Below are 22,852 nucleotides of genomic sequence, written 5' to 3'. Positions count from 1 at the left end.
GCAGCTGTACTGGAACAGCTTGGCTAGGGGTATGGAAGCTGGAATGTTGTCCAGTATCCAGTGCCTTCAGCTGTTTCTTGATATCACGTGGAGTGAATCGAATTGGCTGGAGACTGACATCTGCGATGTTGGGGACTTCAGGAGGAGGCCATGATGGCACTTCTGGCTGAAGATGGTTGTAAATGCCTCAGCCTTATCTTTAGCATTAACGTGCTGGGCTCCCCCATCATTGAGGATGGGGACATTTGTGGAGCCTCATCCTCCGGCTGGTTGTCTAATTATTCACCATGATTCGCGAGAGGACGTGATAAGACTGCAGAGTTTAGATCTGACCTGTTGGTTGAGGGATCGCTTAGCTCTGTCTATCACATGCTGCTTCTGCTGTTTGGCACACTAGTAGTCCTGTGTTGTAGCTTCACCATAGCTTTTAGCTATGCCTGGTGCTGCTCCTGACATGACCTCCTGCTAACCTTTCCGGCGATGGCCACATCCTGAGATCTAATTTTTAAAATCTGTAGTTATCTTGGGAACTGTAAGGATCAGAGGTCAATTGAAGGTCTTGTGGAGTCAAAGGGTATTTTCTTGTTCACTGGCCTCAATGTCATAAGGTTCTGGGGTCAAGTCCCGCTCCAGGGCTTAACCACAAAAATCAAGGTTGACACTCCAGGGCAGTACTGAGGGAGTGCTGCACTGTCAGATGTCCTGTCTTTTGGATAAGATGCTAAACCAAGGCCTTATCTGTCTGCTTGGTTGGATGTGAAAGATTCTGTGGCACTATTTTGAAGAAGAGCAGGGGAGTTATCCCCGGTGTCCTGGCCAATGTTTATCCCTCAATCAACATCACAAAAACAGATTATCTGGTCACTATCACATTGCTGTTTATGGGAGCTTGCTGTGTGCAAATTGGCTGCTGCGTTTCCTACATTACAGCAGTGACTACACTTCAAAATGTATTTCATTGACTGTTAAAGTGCGCACGTTTTGAGATGGCCTGGAAAAATGTTACATAAATGCAAGTCTTCCTTTGTTTCTAAAAAGTCTAGTGTTCTGGAGTTAAAATCTATAGTGTTTTACGTAGAAAAGTTGTATCCAATGGAAATGCAAACACGATTACATTTTTATATGATTTTAAATCCCTCCCAGCTTTTGAATTGCTCTTTAATACATAGGGCAGATCAAGACTTAACAGTTCTAAAGCCGAAACACTGCAATTAGTGCAGCATTCAGCTTCATTACAATGGGAACATTACAAGTATTGCTGCCATTGTTAAATTGCTTGGTGTTCAGAGTGCTCCTGAATTGATTGCTGTGTGGTTGTTCAGTACAGATTGCCAGGAGAACATTATCACCATTCAGGATTTACAGGGTCGCTTTGGGGAACTGCAAACTGCATGGTCAATGAAACCTTTGCCAAGTTGTCGTTTCTCCATATGAATCCAGAGGGGGATGGAAATGCCCCACACAGCTGATGGCCACACCACATAGAAAAGCTGTGAAAGAATCATCTGAGGGGCACCTTTTCTCAGACCCACTTACTTTAAAAAAAAAAAAATTTTTGCAACAGCAAGGGCAATGAGCAGTTGAAACATTTCATTGGGATTGTGTGACAAGCACGCAGGACAATTGTAAATATTGAAACAGGACATATCAATCATGCCATAATGTTTGAAACTCCTGACAAAAGTTTCCCAACTGTTAATCAAGAAAGACACTAGGAATGTAAGGAAATGAACCAGAAGATTGTTTTAACATTGATACTCAGCAATAGATGCAATAATGTATTTCCAAACCAGTCCCTGAGTTTCACTCTTTAAAAGAGCCAGTTAAGCGGCTCTCTTTCAAGTTTGGGATTTTGTGGAACCACTTTCTCATAGGTTTCCATAACGTGCTTTAGCAGAGATTTATTCTGCTGCATTTGCCAATAGCCTTCCTGCGACAATTTGCTCACTGAATTTATTGTATTCTCACTTCAGGTGGATATGGATATTACACACAGACTCAAGCCATTTGCTCATATAATCACTTACAACTAAACATTAATGTAAAAAAATGGCCAGTGCTACAAGTATAACATGGCCAAAAATCTGCAGCCTTTACTGCCCCACTCCCAGGAACACAGGAATGGGAGGAGGCCATTCAGCCCCTCGTACCTGTTCCACTATTCATTTAGATCATGGCTGATCTGTACCTCAACTCCATCTTCCCCATCCCCCCCGTCCCACCCCTCACCCCTCTTAGTTCCACATGTCTGAATGTCCGACTTAACAAAAAAAAAATCTATAGTTTGATGATCATTTAACCTTTGCAGGATCGGCCTGAATTCTTGGGATGGTGGAGTCTTGCTTCCTGCCAACCGAAGAGTCCACACTGACTCCCAGTGTCCCGCAGCCACTTCCCGTGGGAATGAGTGTTAAGCGGCTGCGGGTGGGACTTCTGCCTGTCGCTCGGGAGGAAGTCCACGCCTGAGAGAGCTGCCAGCCACAGTGCTGCAACGGATAGAGGAAGAAATACAGGAAGATGTCGGAGCTTAATTCTGGGCACTGGAGGCCCAGGTAAGTTCAAGGGGTCCCAGAGCATGGAAGGTAGGGAAGGCCTGGGGGGGGGTGGTTGGTGTTGTGAAGGAGACAGTTGGGGTCTCGGGGAGAGGCCGTGGGGGTGGAGGGAGGTCCGGAGGACACTAGGCATTAGGGGAGGGTGCCCAAATTCAGGAGTGGGCTTCCAATGGAGGACATCACCCCGCCCCCCACCCCCCACCCCCCACTGTCCCCACCCCACCCCCTCAGCCTACCTTCCTGATTGAGACGTAAGACTGCTGATTTCTGCTCTTCCCCCACACAAGGGCGAGAGGAGAGACAGTCGGGAGATTGGAAACAGCACGAGAGGAGAGACAGTCGGGAGATTGAAAACAGCGCGAGAAAACAAGCAGTGACATCACAGCAAAGAAGCAATTTGATTGGTTGGAGAAGAAACTAGCTGTTTGGTGAGTTTCTGGTGAGTACCTAGTTAGTGGTTAAGCTTTATTCTGTTCCTAGGATTTATAATAGTATTGGCATTGTACTTTTGTAAGTTGATTGGCCGATGAATGCTTAGTGTTAGGGATAGTGTGATAATAGCCAGCTTAGGACACAGGAGTTAAGGTGATCCACAAATAAAATAGAACTAAAACTTTGAAATTAAAAGCAAATAATAGCGCTTGTGTGCGGATGTCACGCTGGGCAAGCCTTAATTGGCCCGTCCACTTAAAATGGCGCCGATCGGAAGTGCACTGCGCCATTCAACTTTGGCCCCAAAAGGGGGAGAATTCTGCCCGTAAAGACAGACAGTAAGAGTTTCTATAGATATTTATCTATAGATATTTAAGGAAGAAAAAAAGTTAACAAAGTTAGTCTTGGTCCTCTCGAAAGTGAGCCTGGGGAATTAATAATGGAAAATAAATGGCCGATGGATTGAACAGGTATTTTGCATTAGTCTTCACTATGGAGGATACAAATAACCTCCAGAAATAGCTGTAGATCAGGAAATGGAAATTACAATCACCAGGGAAGTGCTACTAAGCAAATTGTCGGAACTGTGGGTTGACAAGTCCCCAGGTCCTGATGGATTTCATCCCAGGGCCTTAAAGAAAGTGGCTAGTGAGATAGTTGATGTGTTGGTTTTAATTTTCCAAATTTAACTAGATTCGGAGCAGGTTCCATTAGATTGGAAAATAGCGAATGTAACTCCTTTATTCAAAAGGGAGGGAGAAAGAAAGCAGGAAACTATAGGCCAGTTAGCTTAACATCAGCAATAGGGAATGTGTTGGAAGCTATTATCAAAGACATTATAACAGGGCACTTAGACAAATTCAATGTAATCAGGAAGAGTCAATATGGTTAGTGAAGGAAAATCATGTTTAACCAATTTATTGGAGTTCTTTGAAGAAGTAACAGGTGTCATGGATAAAGGGGAACCAGTGGATGTGCTGTACTTACATTTCCAAAAGGCATTTGATAAGGTGCCTCATCAAAGGTTATTGAGGAAAATAAAAGCTCATGGTGTAGTGGGTAACGTATTGGCATGGATAGAAGATTGGCTGGCTAACAGCAAACAGAGGGTAGGCATAAATGGGTCATCTTCTTGCTGACAGGATGTGACAAGTGGTGTGCCACAGGGATCAGTGCTGGAGCCTCAACTCTTTACAATTTATATAAATGATTTGGATGAAGAGAATGATGGTGCAGTTGCTAAATTTGCCGCTGACACAAAGGTCGGTAGGAAAGTAAAGTTGTGAAGAGGATGTAAGGAGACTACAAATGGATACAGATAAATTAGTTGAGTGGGCAAAGATTTCGCAGATGGAGTATAATGTAGCAAAATGTGAGGTCATTCAGTTTGGCAGGATGAATTAAAAAAAAGACATATTATCTAAACAGTGAGAGATTGCAAAGCTCTGTGATGCAGAGGAATCTGGGTGTCGTAGTGCATGATTTGCAAAAGATTAGTATGCAGTTGCAGCAAGTAATTAGGAAAGCTGATAGCATGTTATATTTATTGTGATGGGAATTGAATACAAGAGTAGGGAGGTTATGCTTCAGTTATACAGGGGACTGGCGAGGCCACATTTGGAGTGTGGTGAAAAGTATTTGTCTCCTTATTTAAGGAATGATGTAAATCCATTAGAAGCAGTTCATAGAAGGTTTACTAGATTAATACCGGGAATGGGCAGGTTGTCTCGTGAGGAAAGGCTGGACAGGCTGGGCTTGTATCCACTGGAGTTTTGAAGAGTAAGAGGCGACTTGATTGAAAACATATCAGATCCTGAGCAGACTTGACAGGGTGAATGTGGAATTTCTTCTTCTGGTAGAATCTACAACTGAAGGTCACTGTTTCAAAATAAGGGCCAGACATTTCCCTCATTGGGGTGGGGGGGGCGTTGTGCAGGGCCAATTAAGGCCCGCCCAGCGTGATGTGTGCCCTGAAGCACTGAGTGCTCCCTATGCGGGTGGGGGAGGGATGCCCTGAGCTGGGGTTTGCACTCTTTCGCGCATGCGTGTGAAGGAGCGCAGAAATCTCCCTGAGGTGTGGGGAGATCAAGTTCGGAACGTGAGTTCTTATTAAAGTCAGAAAAAAATTATTTTGACATGTTCCCCTCCCGCCAGGCTAAAAATTGAGGCTGGGTGGGAAACTGCCCTTAAGTGGCCATTACTAGGTCACTTGAGGGCCTCAACTGGGGCCAAGGCGGACTTCCCATCTGAGACCTTTCCTGCCCCAGCGTAAAATCCTGGGGCAGGCAGGAACCTGGAGGGGATCCTGTCCTACTTCAACTTCACGCCCCCCACACCCCCCCCACCACACTCCCCGCACCCACCCACCCCAGCCCCCCACCCCGCCTAGAAACCCGCCACTGGGGGAGTGTAAAATTCGGGCCATAAATTTTGCGTGAATAAATCGGGAATCACTGGGATCCATAAACTTTTGTATTACCGATGTCAGGAGAGGTATATATAAAATCTGTGATAAATATTGAATGAAGTCCGATTATTGTATTCAATGGCCAACTTTCACGTCGAAGTCTTAAGAATGCTTTACACCATGATGCTGTTTGTTGTTTGATGTACAAATACAGCAGCCGTTCAGCAGCCACATTAATCTATTTTTAATCAGATTAGTTGAGGAAGGAGTATCGATCTGTTTCGAATAATTCTGTGGAATTTTTAACTTCTACCTGGACAGGTGGAAAAAAAACGGTTTCGGGCTGGATGTTCCCGTCGGATTTGGGATCCTGATACTGGGGCCAACCTTGGGGTCCCGAGCCCGCAGTTTCCAGGGGCCAGTTCGGGGGTGGGGGGGGGGTTTCTATTTCCCAGAAGGTGGCCTCCCAGTTAGCCGCCTCTGAGATCGCCATCCAATTAAGGATGGTGGGCGGGCTTGTAATACAGCCCCGGTCCTATCCGAGGAAAGGCAAGGGCAGCCTCAAAGTGGAGGTGCTCCCGGAGGGGTGATGAGTCACAGAAGTACGAGAGGGAGGCAAGCAGGCTCCTCCGATCGGAGAGGAATTCACTCCGGCGGCAGCGTTTGGACCGGAGACTGGGTCTGCTGGGCGGCCGGAGGTCCCCTCTTTGGGGGAATGGGAGCCTCCCGTCTGATCATCCCCCCACCCCCCCCACCCCCCGGACCGTGTAAGGGGGGAACTGCCTCCATTAAACTGGCAGCCTCTGCTCATTCTCTGTTGTGGCAAAATGCTGACAAGCATTCTAAATGACCCTTAATTGGGGCTTAAATATGTAGCAGCTTCCCAGGCAGCGGGAATGTATGGGGAATCCGTCCCAGATGTGCCCCCCCCCCCCACCCCAGCTATTTCCCCGACCCCCCCCCCCCCCCACCCCCCGGCTTCTATCTCCGCCATCCCGGGACTGGGAAAATTCTGCCGTGGTTTCTACATTGTAAAGGGCTTTGGAAAATCCTTTCTTTATTATTCCTTCGTGGGTTGTGGGCGTCGTTGGCAAGGCCAACACTTGTAGCCCATCCCTAATTGCCCTCGAACTGAGTGGCTTGCTAGACCATTTCAGAGGGCAGCTAAGAGTCAACCACATTGCTGTGGGTCTGGAGTCACATGTAGGCCAGACCAGGTAAGGACGGCAGATTTCCTTCCCTAAAGGGGTATTGGTGAATCAGATGGGTTTTTACAACAATCGATGATAGTTTCATGGTCACCATTAGTGAGAATCTTTCTAATTTGAGGTTGTGAAAGGCGTTATATAAATGCCAGCCTTTCTTTCTTTCTTCCTTGTTTAAGGACTGACAGAGGGAGGATTGCAGTGGGTAGCCTGATTGGGACAGCAGATAGACTGAATGCTATCTAACGCCATTTACTGAAGAAGGCAGAATGGGGAAGTTGGCAGGTGCAGGAGGCAAAAAGGAATAGGAAGATACTATTATTCATTCAAGGGATGTGGGTGTCGCTGGCTAGGCCAGCATTTATTGCCCATCCCTAATTACCCTCATTCGGAGGGCATTTAGAAGTCAGCCACATTGCTGTGGGTCTGGAGTCACGTGTAGGCCAGACCAGGTGAGGTAGGCAGATTTCCTTCCCTAAAGGGTATTAATGAACCAGGTGGGTTTTTACAACAATCGACAATGGTTTCAGAGGGCAGGATTTTTCAGTCGGCCTGCTGGGGTGGGCCCAACACACCGTCGCATAACGTGAGGCAGGGCGTGCGTCCTGAAGTCATCGCGCAGTCCCCTCAGTATCTCGCAGGCGAAAAGCCCAAGCGGCCTTGGCGTTTTTTTTTAGGAAACCTCATCCACGGGCGGGATGAGGTTTCCTAAAGCTTTTGTTAAATAAATAAAAAAAAGTTTTCATACATATAAAAACATGTCCCATCTCACATGAAACAGTCACGTGAGGGGACATGTTTAAATACATTTTTAAACCTTTCATTTAATTTTTTTCAACATCGATTCAATGTCCCTGAGGCAGCTCCGTGACTCAGGGAGATTGAAGCCCTCCTTCGCGCACTCTGTGACTACCCCCCCACCCTGCCACACACCCGCTTCCCCCCACCCACCCACCCCAGGCCGCCCACCATAGGAACAATTCTGCCCATGGTCATCATCAGACTTCCGCAATTCCAGGTTTTCTCAAATCTGAATTCAAATTTCGCGAACTGCCAAGATGGGGTTCGAACGCGGGTCCCCAGAGCATTACCCTGGATCTCTGGAATACTAGTCCAGTGAGATAAAGCAAGGTTGGGGGGGGGGGTGGGGTTCATGTGGGACACCAGCACTGGAAGCTGGACTGAATGGCCTGTTGGTGTGTTATAAATTCTATGTAAGCTCTTAGCGATAAGCATATTGCAGATGAGCAGTTGATGCATTGATGGAGGCACTCACTTTGAGGGAACCTGGGAGGGTTGTCGTTGACATCGGTGAGCGTGATGTTTACAGTTGTTGTCCCAGATAATCCTCCCATTTGTCCACCCATGTCCTTTGCTTGTACAACCACTTGGTACCCATCCTTTACCTCTCGGTCCATGTTTGATAACGCTGTCCTGATGATACCTGGGCGGGGGGGGGAGAAAACAGACTTAATCATTTACTGTATTTTGAGAAGTGATCTGCAGGAGGCACCAATTCCACTGTTGGAATCTGTTTCAACAAAAAGCAGATTAGCAGCAGTGCAGAAAATGCGGAGACTTGACTCAGTTCATCTCAGGGTGAATCTTCTCTGGATTTAACCTTGAAATTGCCTCTAAAGTGAACAAAGTTGTGTGAAATCTAATGCCTGGCTATCTTAATTAATTTCTGTTCCTTTTTCAAAAAAGGAAAGCTTATATTTATACTCTGCTTTTTACGACCACCAGGTGTCTCAAAATGATTTAGAGCCAATGATGTATGTTATGAGGTGAAGTCACTGTTGCAAATTTAGAAAGCGCAGCGGGAAATTTGGGCACAGCAAGCTCCCACAAACAGCAACGTGATAAAGGCCAGATAATCTGTTTTTGCGATGTTGATCGGGAGATAAATCTTGGTCAGGACACAGGGGATAACTCCCCTGCTCTTCATCAAAAATAGTGCCACAGGATTGCTTATATGCAGACAAGCAGGCATATGGAGGCTTGGTTTTAACACAGCACCTAAAATTCAGCACCTCCAATGGTGCTGCAGTGGAGTGTCAGCCTTGATTTTTGTGCTCAAACCCTAGAATGAGACTTGAGCCCAGAGCCTTATGAATTAGAAGCAACTGAACCACCTTTGAAGTTTTTACTTTTGTACTAATCGGAAAATAAACTGCATCCAGTGATCACACGTTAAAATTTTGGTCAAGTGAGATGATTGTTGGTGAAGATGTGTTGGGTTGACTTGCGAACTGAATGTATTCCTCACTTTGTTTGCTCAAACCATTCCAACGTAGTTCTGCCATATTCATTAGGCTTTGCAGCTAGTTCCTTTTTAATCTAATCCTCGACTCCATTTAAACAAAACAGTAAAATGGAAGATTTATTACGTCAACAAGTTTCTCACTTTTTTGGCTAAAATTTTTTGAATCCCCACCATGAATTCGACATTGATTGAGAGCTAGATTTCTCTCTCATTTTTGCAGCTGGGCTTGCTGTTTTGACTTGACTGTAACCCAGAGCCTTTTGCCATGTAGTAGGATTCACTGGCACACAGAGTGGACTCCAGAGGGGGAGTCTTGTCCCCCCCAAAGGGTGCCCGTCTTTGCCCTGGTGGAAGATTCTGGCAATGCTGCTGTACCAGAAGCAGCAGCAAGGGTTTGAAGGGAGCTGACGAGTCCCTGAGAAATAAAAAGCACAATTTTTCATTTAGGCCTTAGCCTGAGGCTGAAAGCAGTAAATCTACTGGTCTTCAGGTGGAGTGAGAGGAGACCGTTCAGCCTATCTCCTCCAGACAGCGACTTTGGATGCTTACCAACTACTAGACTTGGCAATACAGCTTTGCTTTTGCTACGTGGTGCCTGGAGTTGATGCTGATAAACGGGGAAATAGCGTATCCCAGCTCTAGCTTCTAGCATTTTCTGTGGTGCTTGTTTACTTTGCTCTGAGTCAACACCCCAAGCTTAACCAATCAAGCACAGTGAGCATAGATCAGTTACCAGACTCACATAATTGAATACAGAACAATTGAACAATACACTGTGGTGCTGGATCAAATTGGACAGCTCTTTCAAAGGGGCATGCCTGGCAGAATAGCCTCCTTCTGTGTTGTAAAATTCTATGGCTGATTCCATAACAAGTGTGAGGAATTCTTTGCATCAGCAAACTTCTATAATATCCTTATGCCACTGCAGAAATGGAACATGAAGGTGGTCCCAACACACATACATGGGCCGAAAACAAACAATGCTGGAAAAATTCAGCAGTTCTGACAGCACCTGTGGAGAGACAGACAGAGATAACATTTTGAGTCTGTATGAACCTTCTTCTGATCTGAAGAAGAGTCATACGGACTCGAAATTTTATCTCTGTCTCTCTCTCCACAGATGCTATCAGACCTGCTGAATTTTTCCAGCTTTGTTTTCATTTCCAGCATCTGCAGTATTTTGGCTTTACACATACATGGGCATTGCACCAACCCGCAAAACATCTATTTACCTCTGTTCTTTACTTTTCGTTCCTCCCTGCTATGCTCTTTACCTTTGTATTCATATCATATGCCTTAATTTTGTAATAAGCCTCCCATGTAACACCTTATCAAAAGCTTTCTAAAAATCCACATATAATAAAACATTCCCTACATCTATATAACCTATGATTTCTGCAACCATATTTCCATCCCAGTTACAGTCTCCCTCCCTTTGTTCTTTTTCTATGCAAACACCAAACACTAATATTACAGAAATGTAGTGTCCAACCGTTCGATTATGTGAGTGTGGTAACTGATTATTGCTCACTGTCCTTGATTGGTTAAGCCTGGCTGTTGACTTAGAGAAAAGTAAACCGACACCACAGAAAGTGTTGGAAGTAGCTACGAGCTATAGCTGGGATAAGCATGGCGCAGGCATTTTGTGATTTCAGAAGTATTTTAAAATCCTTGTAAATAAACCTGTTGCATGCTTAGAAATTAGTGTCATCTCTCCATAGCTCCGAGACATAAAAGATGCAACACAGCTTTCTTCCCATAACCCTGCAAATTCATCCTCATCACATAAATGCCTTTTGAAAGTTCCTACATAGTCCAGCTGAAACCACCCTAACAGTTAGTGTGCTCCAGATCTTACCAACCCTTGTTTTTAGAGATGAGGCTGGAAGAAGAAGGGGAGAGGAGTTTGTGGAGACACTTGGTAGAGTGGTTAACTTTAAGAGATTCACCATAAATCCACCAGCAAAGAAAATGCACAACTTGCTGCTCACCGCTGCTTCGTGCTTGAAACCCAAGCAGTGGTAGTTTTTGCTTACCTGTCCTCGCTTCCACCGAGAAGTATGGCTGTCCCTGCAGGATGCTGTACACCACTCGAGCACTATTCCCATAAGTGGGGTCATCAGCATCACTGGCTGTGAGCTGTATCACCGATGTACCTGTATAAAGATGAGACATAGTCATGCCTCTATCATGTTGGAAATAGAAGAGTTTGCACAGTTGGTTAGCTTTCAGCTTTGCAAATTTAAGGGAGCTCGATGTACCTGTGTAATAGTGTCAAGTGGATAATCGTGAATCTGCTGCCCATTTTAAACTCTCTCTCCATTTTTATTTCCATTGGCCACACCATTACACAAAGTCTAGAACCACTGATATTGCTAATGACCATTGGGAGTGAACAGAAGGGCTTCTGTTGACAGGTCTTGGATGAGAAATTGTTGATGTTTCCTTTCAGGAACATATAGTCCCAACAGGAGATTTGGGGCGTTTCTGCACCATTCATGATTATATTGATTTCGGACAATTTATTTCTTCGCACAGTATAAAGCTGTAGCAGATACAGCAAAACTGTATATTTTTTTTGCACAGGGGCATTATACTTTTACGTTTTTTTCTACTAAGTGTAACTAAATAATCGTGGTTACTGATTTATGGTCACTAAATTAGTCACATCCCATTTTTATTATATATACACCTGGGGAATGCATTCTGTGATACCATCTGCTGGTGCACAAAAGTAGGAAGTCAGTGACCATCCTCCTATTCATGAGTGAGACAGTCATAATTGACTTGTGTGGACCATCTTGAGCATATGGGATAATACAAGTGGCAGAGTGTGCTACATTCAGTCTTTTGGGTGATATTGTTTACCATTAAAGCAATGTGATCATAATCTCTCTGTCACTAAGACCACCTGTTTCCTCCTCCAAAAGATCGCTCATCTGTGCTGCTGTCTCAGTTCATCTGCTGCTGAAACCCTCATCCATGTTTTTGTTATCTCTAGACTATTTCAATGTTCTCCTGACCGGCCTCCTAACTTGCATCCTCTGTAAACTTGGAACTCATCCAAAACTTTGCTGCCCACGTCCTAACTCGGACCAAGCCTTGTTCACCCATCACCCTGTGTACATTGGCTCCTGGTCTGACCACACTTGGATTTTAAAATTCTCATCTTTCCAAATCCCTCTATATTGTGTCTGATAATGGTGCTGTGATGGTGCCTTGGAAATTTTTATATTAAAGACGCTAAATAAATGCAAGCTGGTGTTGTATATCAATGACGATGTAGACCCTGATTTTCACGGTTTCCACATGCTGGGAGTGGGCTGTTAGTGAGCTGGAGGTGAGGGATCACTGCTCACTGCCCCTTCCTGTTCCCAATACAGTTGCAATAATTTTGTTCGGTAACAGGGTGGTCAGAGCATCTGAAGAAGGGTCATAGGGACTTGAAACATCAACTCTGCTTCTCTCTCCACAGATGTTGCCAGATCTGCTGAGTTTTTCCAGCATCTTCTGTTTTTTATTTTGATCAGAGTGAATGTCTGTTTCAGGCGGGAAGCAATCTGTAAACTACAAACGGGGGTCTTGCCTTGACTGTAGGGCTCTTGACGCAATTTTGAGGGAACATGTGAAACCTTCTGACTGGCTGCCAGCCCCCTTACAACTGCCGCCCACTCCTCCATTCAATGCTGGCTCTTTCACTGGGCTCTGAAAAGGATCTGGTACCACACTCCCTCCAGTTGGTTCAATACACCGAGCTTGCTGGCATCAGGGACTCGTAGCCTGAAAACAGTTCAGGCATCTCACCAATTGCACAGAGTGGGTGGCCTAATATATCAGCATGCACCCATATTTAAAGTTGCCCACCAGAACCTAAGACTGACAATAATATTAAAGCATATCCTATTGTGAGAATCCTGGAAAATCCCTACTTTTGAGTTTTCTCACTAATTAACAATTAACTTAAACACTATGACTGATTGTAAATTAGAGTTTTCACTAGTTGTAATCTAATAAGGTTTATACTGAACTCTATCTTTGACTCTGCTTGTGAAATGCCTGGATAGAAATGGCTGAGAGCTGAATGATAGAAGATTGTAGCCTGGGCTTTCATTGATCAAATGTTTTATTGGCTCTGACTATTTAAAGGAGACTAAATGGCAAAATTTCAGTGGAAATTCAAGCTGGGTGTGAAAACAAACAGACTGTGTGTGTGTATGTAACCCAAAAAATAAACCCTTGGTAGGATTATAGAGACCCAGATAAAGTGCCAGGGAAAACGATGGTGCTTCGAATCTCAGGCAAGATAGCTGGGTATCAAGGCCAACATCTTTTACTTGCTTTAGTTAGGTGTTGGCATTAAATGTTCACAAGCTGCTACGTGGAGTCAGGATTCATGGGATACTGACCTAGTTTGGGTGGGCTGATGGGTATGTGACATCTCTTTAATGGGAGAGCTCAAATTATAGCAAGCAATGATTGGGTTAAACTGGTCTCCTTAGATTTTGCTGCATAGAAAGGGTATAAGTAAGGATGTCCTGAGCGCTTAAGATGCAAAGGCATTTGTCCAGACCCTTGGGACCATCCCCCATGTGGAAGGACGGACTGGCGGAGGGACCCCATGTGTCACATTGACAGATGATAGCGCCCGGGACACAGCCACCAGTAGTAGCCACGTGGAGATCACACTCCTACCCAGCACGTAAGGGTAATGCTGTCGGTGTTTTGATTCTGCTGCTCAGACATTAACATGTGTAAAGTCTTACTGAATAAAATATAACCACTGTCAACATTAGGCAAATCACTTTGAGTTATTTCAGAACTTGAGAGTGAAGGGGTTAATTTGCTCTGACCCCTAAGGTTCTGATTTCCTGTGTAACAAATGCAAGTGATTGTTTGTTGAGAGGAAGGGTGTAATTTAAATTTCTTTTTGGCTGTTTTATTTTGCCCAGCTGATGGGCAAATTTGATATAATTTGAAGTGTAGTGATGCTGAACAACTTAAAACTTGTTTTACTGCATGTGCCAGCAGAGACAGACTGTATTTAATATACCTCAGATTTATTTATATTGTTGGAAATGTTGTCCTGTAATTTTCATGGTGTGGGTATTAAGCTTGCTTGAATAAAAACAGAAAGTTCTAGAAATCAGAAGTTCATAAAAATATAGAAGCAGGAGTAGGCCATTCAGCACATCGAGGTTGCTCCGGCATTCAATAGATCATGGCTGATCTGACTGTGACCTTAACTCCATTTTCTTGCCCATCCCCCATAAGCCTCGATTTCCTTGTCAATTAAAATTCTGTCTAACTCAGCCTTGAATATATTCAAAGACCCAGCCTCCACAGCCTTCTGTGGAAGAGAATTCTAAACACTAATGGCCCTCTGACAGAAGAGATTCCCCCCTCATCTCTGTGTTAACTAGGAGACCCCTTATTCTTAAACTGCGCCCCTTAGTTCTAGATTCCCTCACAAGATGAAATATCCTCAGCTTCCACTCTGTCAAGCCTCATCAGAATCTTATATGTTTCAATAAAATCACGTCTCATTCTTCTAAACTCCTTCGAATATAGGCCCAACCCGTCCAACGTTTCCTTATAAGCCAACACCTTATTTTCTGGAATCAGCCCAGTGATCCTTCTCTGAACTGCTTCCAATGCAAGCGTATTCTCTCTTAAATAAGGAGATCAAAACTGTACACAGTACTTCTGGTGCAGTGTAACCAACGTCCTGTACAGTTGTAGCAAGACTTCCCTACTGTTATACCCCAAGCCTCTTGCAATAAGGGCCAACATTCCATTTGCCTTCCTAATTACTTGTTGTACCTGCGTGCTAACTTATTTTTAGAAATACTTACTAGGTCTGGTAGCATCTGTGAAGAGAGATACAGGGTTAACATTTCGAGTTGAACATGACTCTTCATTACAACCCTTGAGCTTCCTTTGGCCTTCAGAGTTCAGCAGCTCAATGTGATGGGGTTTTAACCAGCTGCTCTAACAATATCCATCGTAGGCTTTTCACGATCAGCTTTTCATTGCATTACGCCAGAGCACTGAGCGGAATATAAATGAAAGAAATCCCATTGCATTCGGGTTAGGCTAATAACAACTGCCTGACTCCATTCGCTGAAGTGCTGTCATTGAAAAGCAGGTCATGTTGCTGGAAAAGCTGCCAGAGAGGGAGAGATGGCCATGACAACAATGTGAATGACACCAGGTTCTTGTGGATGGACTGAGCTCAGTTTGTAAACAGAGTGAAAGTAGCTTCGGTCACTCATTTCAGATCAGGAAATCCTACACAAAACGCTAGTGTAGTGGGTACAATGTTGCTGGCAAGAAATTGCGGGCATTAGCAAAGATATACCATAGTAAACAGGGATGTCAAATTGTATCATTTTACTCATAACTTCAGACCACAAGCCACTGTATTTCTCTTAAAGGCGAAGGGAGATCTTGAGCAGCATTTCTGGTTCAAAACACTTCTTTTATTAATAATTGTGACAGTAGTTTTGCTTTAAACTAAACAAAAGCCATTTTTATTACTGACATGGAGGCACTTGTCTTGGGTTCCGGCTGCAGCATCAATTATGGAAATGGTGCCTCATGTGTCCTGGAGTGGGAAAAGAGAGTGGGGCATCAGATTGGTATCAGTCCCTTTCTGAAGCTTCTTGGAAACTCAGAAGAAAGGCCAATTGGATGTCATGTCCCTTGTTGGTTGTAATAGAGCATCTCCAGGATATCTGGATGCCCCATTATTCAAACTATTGGGCTGGCAATGAGAGTGATTAAAGAAATATGCTTTTATAACAAGGAAATACCTGATAAGTTTGTAATGATCTGCTATAAAGAGTCACTTGGTAATACAGAACTTGAATATTGCTGAAAAGAGAGACATGTTGTTGAAGCTTTTCATCTTGCACTCATCAGGACAAATGAAAGAATGCCAAATTTCAAACAACAATTTATACTACAGGAGGAAAGGTGCTGATTGGTTGGCAAGTCAATTTTGATTGGCTTCCCAAGCTCCCAGGTAATTGAGAAAAGGTGCAAGGCTTGAACATATTCCTTTTGTTTGCAGAGAATGAATTCCTGTGTATACATGTATATCACTTCTAGAAAGCATCATTGAGCCATCTTACAAGCTTTACTGATTATCTTAAATTGGTTGTTAGTGTAGCTATTAGCGCACTCAGGGTTGTTCAGCAAGTACTGCCCATTCACGGAATCACATCTAACAGTCGATGTTTTGTTTTGGGCTTTGCAAGCATGGGTTGATTATGGTCCACATGATGTACCAAATCACTTTATAGCTAATGAAATACTTCTGAAGTGTAGTCACAGTTGTAACGTAGGAAACACAGCAGCCAGTTGACACTCAGCAAGCTCCCACAAACAGCAATGTGAAAATGATTAGATCATCTATTTTTAGTGATATTCATTAAGGGATAAATATTGGCCTGGATGCCAGGGATAACCTGCCCTTTTTTGAAATAGTGACACATGACCTGTTACAGCCTGAGATGTAACCTCAGGTTTATTGTCTTATCTGAAAGACAGCACCTCAGATAGTGCAGCACGGGTGCATCAACCTTGATTTTTGTGCTCAAGCCCTGGAGTGGGTCTTGAACCCAAAACCTTGTCACACAGGGGCAAGAATGCACTGCAACAGTGTCACTGCCATAGTAATAACATGCAGGAATATTCTAGAATTACCGCCTTGTTCAAAGAAGCTATCACAAAATTGATCCTTACCCATCGGGGACATTTCAGGAACACTGGCTATGTAAGGTCCATCAAGAAACTTTGGTTCGTTGTCATTGATATCCTGGATTTTGATGATGAATTCAGATTCAGGCTCCATTGGCCTCCCAGTCCATCTGTCTAAGGCTTGCGCACGTAAGGTGTAGTGTGTTTTCTTCTCCCGATCTAGCCTCTGTACAGCATGAATGTCTCCAGTGTTGTCATCAATAGTGAAAACAGTGCCAGCTCCATCACCAGAGAGGATGTATCTGACAGAACCTTCTCCTTTGTCCATGTCTGAATGAAGCTATAATTACAGAATGATAAGCTGGTTTTATTATTATTGATTTTTCCACCTTCACTTTCATCTCTTCAAATATTCATGTCTCTGCCTCCTGCTATACTAGTTCCTTTCTCAGTGGGAGCATTAGGTGGGTGTGGGCTGCAGAGTTCCTTATGATTTCTGATTATTTGATCCCCATGCTTCTTGCCTCACAGCAGAGGAGGTTAAGAGGTGATATGAAAGACATGCTCAAAATCAGTTTTCTTAGAGTAAATAAGGAGAAACTGTTTCCAGTGGCAGAAAGATTGTTAACCAGAAGACACAGATTTAAGATAATTGGAAAAAGAACCAGAGGTGGCATGAGGAAACATTTTTTTTACACAGCGGGTTGTTATGATCTGGAACACGTTGCCTGAAAGGGCGGTGGAAGCAGATTCCATAGTAACTTTGAAAAGCTAATTGGATAAATAATCGCAAAGATATGATTATATGGCTATGCAGAAAATGCAAAGGGAGTGGGATAAATCGATAGCTCCAAAGAAGCAGTACAGGCATGAGGTCCAAATAGCCCACTTCTCTGCTGTAACATTCCAAGATCCTGTGAACCTTTCTGAATGTTTCCGTGTCTTCTAGCAATTATACCTAAAGAACAATGTTACCCGTAGCAAAAACAAAAATACCTGGAAAAACTCAGCAGGCCTGACAGCATCTGCAGAGAGGAATATTGTTAACGTTAACTGTGTACCTCTCCGCAGATGCTGTCAGACCTACTGAGTTTTTCCAGGTGTTTTTGTTTTTGTTCTAGATTTCCAGCATCCACAGTATTTTTGCTTTTATTTTAATGTTACCCGTAAGTTGTGCAGCAACCGGAGAGTCTGCACAAGGGCTGTGCACCAGTCGACCCCTTTAAGTTAACACGTGTGTGTGTGGCTGTGCAAACAAACATAGAGGGACACCACACTTAAACAAAATGCCTGCACACTAGAAAAGAAACTACAAGGGCATGTTATTGAAGAACAGAGCTTGATACATGAGTGGAAGCAGATTCAAGAATAACTTTCAATATAGAATTAGATAAAGGTTTGAAGGGAAATTAATTACAGGGACTAAATGGATAGCTCTACCAAACAGCTAGCATTGATACAATGGGCCAAATGGTCATCAATGATTCTATGGAATACTCAGTCTCATGGTACTATTGAGAACTTGCCCTAAAGAGGTGTGGCAGTAATTTTCAACCTTGATACCTGGGTGGTAACTGGTTGGTAGGGATCATCTGCCTGAACCTGATTATTGTTCCACTAATTCCCACTCAGGTGACAAAGTTGAAAATGATTCCTTTGAGTCTTAAAAATATTAGTGTTAACTTTCCTCTGCCCTGTTGGCAAAGGACACCCAAAATGTGCAGAGGAAAAATGGGATTTAATCTTTTATTCTCATTTTTCTCCTGAATAGCACAATACATGAGCTTACAGTATGATTTTCTGGTGTCTAAGAGGCATGACAAAGTAAATTGCATGTCACTGAAAGTCAGAGTCTTCTGCATTCAAATTTCCTCTAATAGCACTAGAGTAGATCGGGGGCACATTGGTTTCCACCAGCACCCCCAACCCACTGCCGCACACCCCAAAAAAGTTACTGATTTCTAGAATTTCTGGTCATGGTCACATTTGATTTGATACATTGACAGGATTTTCTGGTCCTGCCAAGGGTGGGCTTTGTCACCGTTGGGGTCGGAATATCCCACCAATTATTGCGATAATTGTTTAATCGGTTTATCAGCAGCTTGCTTGAGAGTGGAGCTAGCCCACTCAATTCAAATACAAACATTTAGTTATGTACCTATTTAGCAGCTGTTTTTAAGGAAACACCTTCGGACAGCTATTTAAGCTCATGAAGCTCCAGTTCTAGTGTTGAATAGATGTGTCGGCATTCTTTGCTTAAATCAATGAGATGGACTAGAGCCTCGGAAGGAAAACGGTTTGACTGGTACCTCTTTATAAAAGTTACCTGGCTTAGCTAATTCTATAGTGGGTGAAGGAATAAGAGGGTATCACTAAATGAACATACATTCGAACAGAATGAATTAGGAGCAGGAGTAGGCCACTTGGCCTCTCGAACCTGCTCCACCATTCAATAAGATCATAGCTGATTAGATTGTAATCTCAACCCCACATTCCTGCCTACTCCCTATAACCTTTCACTTCCTTGTTAATTAAGAACCTATCTAGCTCCGCCTTAAAATATTCAAAGGCTCTGCTTCCACTGCCTTTTGAGGAAGAGAGTTCCAAAGACTCACTACCCTCTGAGAGAAAAAAAATTCTCTTCATCTCTGTTTTAAATGAGCATTAAAAAAGTAATTAGATCATAACTTTAGTGCAAGACTTATAAATACTTGTCACTAATCGAAGATCTAGCCAAGTTTAACAGCGACTGTAAAAATGTTTTATTATTAAATATTAGTATTGCTAATATTATTACTATTTGCTTGTTCTATTACTACTTAATAATTTTGTTAGGCAGTTCAAATCTTAAATCTGTTGCCTTCAGGAAATAAAAACGGTCCCTTGGTGTTATAGATAGAATCAATGGCTGAAATATTCCAGTAAAGGCTTCTCTATTCATTATTCTGGATACACTGAGATATTTACCAAGGTTTTAGGGAAAGTGAAAACACTCCTGAGGATGTAGGGAGCTGGAGTTCAACAATTTGACTAGTCCAAAACAGGCACCAAAAACAACGAGAGTAAAATATGTATAAGATTCACAAAAATGTAACAAGCAATAGTTCATTTGCTACATGTTATGTCAGTGGTGAAAGTTGAATTCCCATAATGTGTGTGTGTATGTATATATGTGTGTGTGTGTGTGTATGTGTATGTATGTGTGTATGTATGTATGTGTGCGTATGTATGTGTGTGTATACGTGTATGTGTGTGTGTATATATGTGTGTGTGTGTATGCGTGTGTATGTGGGTGTACATATGTGTGTGTGTATATGTGTATGTGTGTATATATGTGTGTGTGTGTGTGTGTATGCGTATGTGTGTGTCTATGTATATATGTGTGTGTGTATGTATGTGCGTATCTATGTGTATGTGTGTGTATGTATGTGTGTATGTATGTGTGTGTGTATGTGTGTGTATATATGTGTGTGTATATATGTGTGTGTATATATGTGTATCTATATGTGTGTGTATGTGTGTGTGTATATATATGTGTGTGTGTATGTGTATATGTGTATGTGTGTGTATGTATGTGTGTGTGTGTGTGTGTGTGTGTGCAGCCAAAACACAGTATTTATGTAGCATCTTTCATGAGCTTAGGATATCCCAAAGTCCTTTAGAGCCAACAAAGTACTTCTTGAACTATAGTCATTTTCATAATGTAAAAAAAATCGCAGCATGCTCCCACAAACACCAAGGTAATGATGACCAGATAATCTTTTTTTTTGGTGATATTCCAATTACCAGGACAGCAGGGATAATTCCGCTGCTCCTCTTCAAACAAATACATCTCAGCCGAGAGGTATCACCTGCACATACTATACTCAAGTGTCACGCAAGAGTTTTGCAATAAAGTCTCTGGAGTGGGGCTTGAACTAACAATCTTCAGACTCAAAAAAAAAGCAAGAGCACCACCCGCTGAGCCCCATCTGAAACCATTTGAGAACATGTTTTGCATCTGCCTTCCCAGCACTCAGCCAACCTTGGTCAATCTTCTGGGGCTGCCCCTCGCTTTTACTAGCTGATGTCTAATTTACCAATCGCTGGAAGCTCTAAGATTTGGGCAGAGATATTCCACCTCTCTCTCTCCACTTTTAATCATTTCCTCAAAACCCATCCCTTCCACCTACCTTTCAGCCATTTTTCCAAAGTTCTTCCTCCTGACTCAGAATCAGTTCTCCTCAGGTCTCATTGGACGGGATCTGAACATGTTTCTTTAAGATTTTCCGGTCTCTGGATCATCAGAAACCAGATGTACGACCCCAGATGTGCGTCAGGACCCCATGGAAGCGCCAACGTGCTGACCCCCAAGTGAATTGCCTGGGATGTCTGAACTTCAGATGGGCAGTTCTCCTGCTCCCCAGGGCCCTCTGCCAAAGTCTCTGACTCTGAGTTAGAGTTGGAGACTTGGACAGTTCTGATTAACTTACCTGAATAATTAACCAGGAAATCTTTGATGGAAAAACCTTAGTCTAAGCCCTGGGTAACTATACAACTGACCCCCCGCCCAGTCACTCACACTAAGTCCCCTGACTCCCCCTTTGACCCCCTACCTACCTCCTCGCTCCTGACTACCCCCGATCAGCACCCCCGATTATGGTCTACCAACTTGACTACGCCCCTGACCCAACCCAGCTACCCTTCCTACCACGCTAACCCCTGACCACTGACTACCCCTCCAACCTGACCTGACTACCTCCCAACCTGACCTGACTACCCCCACCACCGACCACCCCCTGACCTGCCTGGTCCAGCTCTCAACCTGAGTGCCCCTCCTGACCCAACCATCTGCTTCACTCACCTTGCTCACCTAACCATCTCACCCACCCTACCACCCTGCCCATTCACTCATTCATTCACACACCCATTCACTAACATTCATATGGGACATTAAAACTTACCTTACGGCAGTAGTGCTGTAAAAAGGGGGTGTTTCCAAACCCCCCCACCATCCACATCACCTCCCCAGCACCCCCTCCACTACTCTAATGTGATGGACTGTACATTCCGCATTTCTGGAGAAACCGGACTCCGAAGACCCGGCCAGAAATGTGGACCTGCGCCAGGGTGCAATGAAGTAGGGTCGGAGTGTCAACCCAATGGCGGTTGCTGCTTCGCAGAAGATTCCGGGCCAATATGTGATCGCAAGTTGTTTTCGATGTCTCCGCCATGCAGAACGTCAATCTGGTTTGTACAGAACTGATCCAACATTATTTAAGTATGGGGCTGGATGGTAAGTGTGGGTCTGCTAAAAGTTGCTAATGGGTTTAACTTCATTATTCTTTTGAATCTGAACATTTATTCCCCCTGTTCTTACCTTGCCAACATATAAAGGCTCTGATCCGGTGTATTCCTCCAGCACAAAAAACTGGTTCCAGACCCAACCTCTCTTCACACGATGATGCAACACCTTATCTTGCTGGTTGTTTTCCACTGCAGTTACTGGCTGCAAGCCAAACACTTGCACCAAATCAGCTAGACACAGAAACAGGCAGACCCCAGGTAAATATTTATTACCCATCATATTGTAAATCCAATTGTTACAGGAAATGTAGGCGGAGAAATGGAGGAAAGGGGGCGATCCTTTGCCCACTTTTTTTATTGAAAACTCGGTGTGACAGTCTTTGGTCAAATAATATCTTCGTCAAGAATTAGGTTGTGGTGGTTTTCCTCTGAATCAAGTCTTTCACTTTTACTGTCAGCTGAGTCTTGAGCCTTTTGTCCAATGGAATTTTGCAAAATTTCATCAGCACTGGACCTGCAATGAAAACACAGTGAGCTTTCAATAGTGTGCTGCAAATGTAAAGAATAGCAAACACGTTTCAGAAAGTATTGCCAAACTGTGCATCACAAGTAAGGTGAACGATTCTGCTAAGCAATAGGTTGAAATGAACAGTGAGCTTTCTTGTAATGAGCTTTACTTAGGGTAAGAATGGCTACAAGTTTGGTACACCAATCATCACAAGAATTAGTAATGTTTGCTTAGATTGGGAACTGCTTCCTGCATATGCTTGTTCATGTGAGTTAGCAAAGAGTGCGTGATCTTTTATTAAACATGCATCAGGAAACCATGAGATTTTGTAACACTGATACATATTTTTTGACAGATTCAACTAGATAGCTACAAGAAAATTATCTTGATGATCTACGTTTTGTATTCTTTAAAATATATTTGTTGCCCCCACCCCATCTGTTTGTCTGTCTTTCTTCTTATAGTGAGAAAGAAAATACTTCATTTTGATGTTCA

The 22,852-nt window shown here is 43.5% G+C and overlaps 1 protein-coding gene across 1 annotated transcript in view; it reads right to left on the bottom strand.

Annotated features, from left to right (window-relative positions):
• Positions 1–22,126, bottom strand: part of LOC121276089 (cadherin-20-like) — a 66,998-nt gene extending 44,872 nt beyond the window's left edge. The window contains exons 1-4 of the mRNA XM_041184026.1: positions 21,923–22,126; positions 16,609–16,903; positions 10,899–11,018; positions 7,873–8,040 (exon numbers count right to left, since the gene is read on the bottom strand). Of these exons, the coding sequence (XP_041039960.1) occupies positions 7,873–8,040; positions 10,899–11,018; positions 16,609–16,903; positions 21,923–22,126 (787 nt within the window). The remainder of the gene's footprint in view (positions 1–7,872; positions 8,041–10,898; positions 11,019–16,608; positions 16,904–21,922) is intronic.
• Between the last annotated feature and the right edge of the window lie 726 nt (positions 22,127–22,852).

Source organism: Carcharodon carcharias, chromosome 3 (assembly GCF_017639515.1).
Source record: "Carcharodon carcharias isolate sCarCar2 chromosome 3, sCarCar2.pri, whole genome shotgun sequence".
Classification (NCBI taxonomy): domain Eukaryota; kingdom Metazoa; phylum Chordata; class Chondrichthyes; order Lamniformes; family Lamnidae; genus Carcharodon; species Carcharodon carcharias.
Note: the sequence above shows the minus strand (reverse complement) of the source record. Positions and strands in the feature narration are given on the sequence as shown.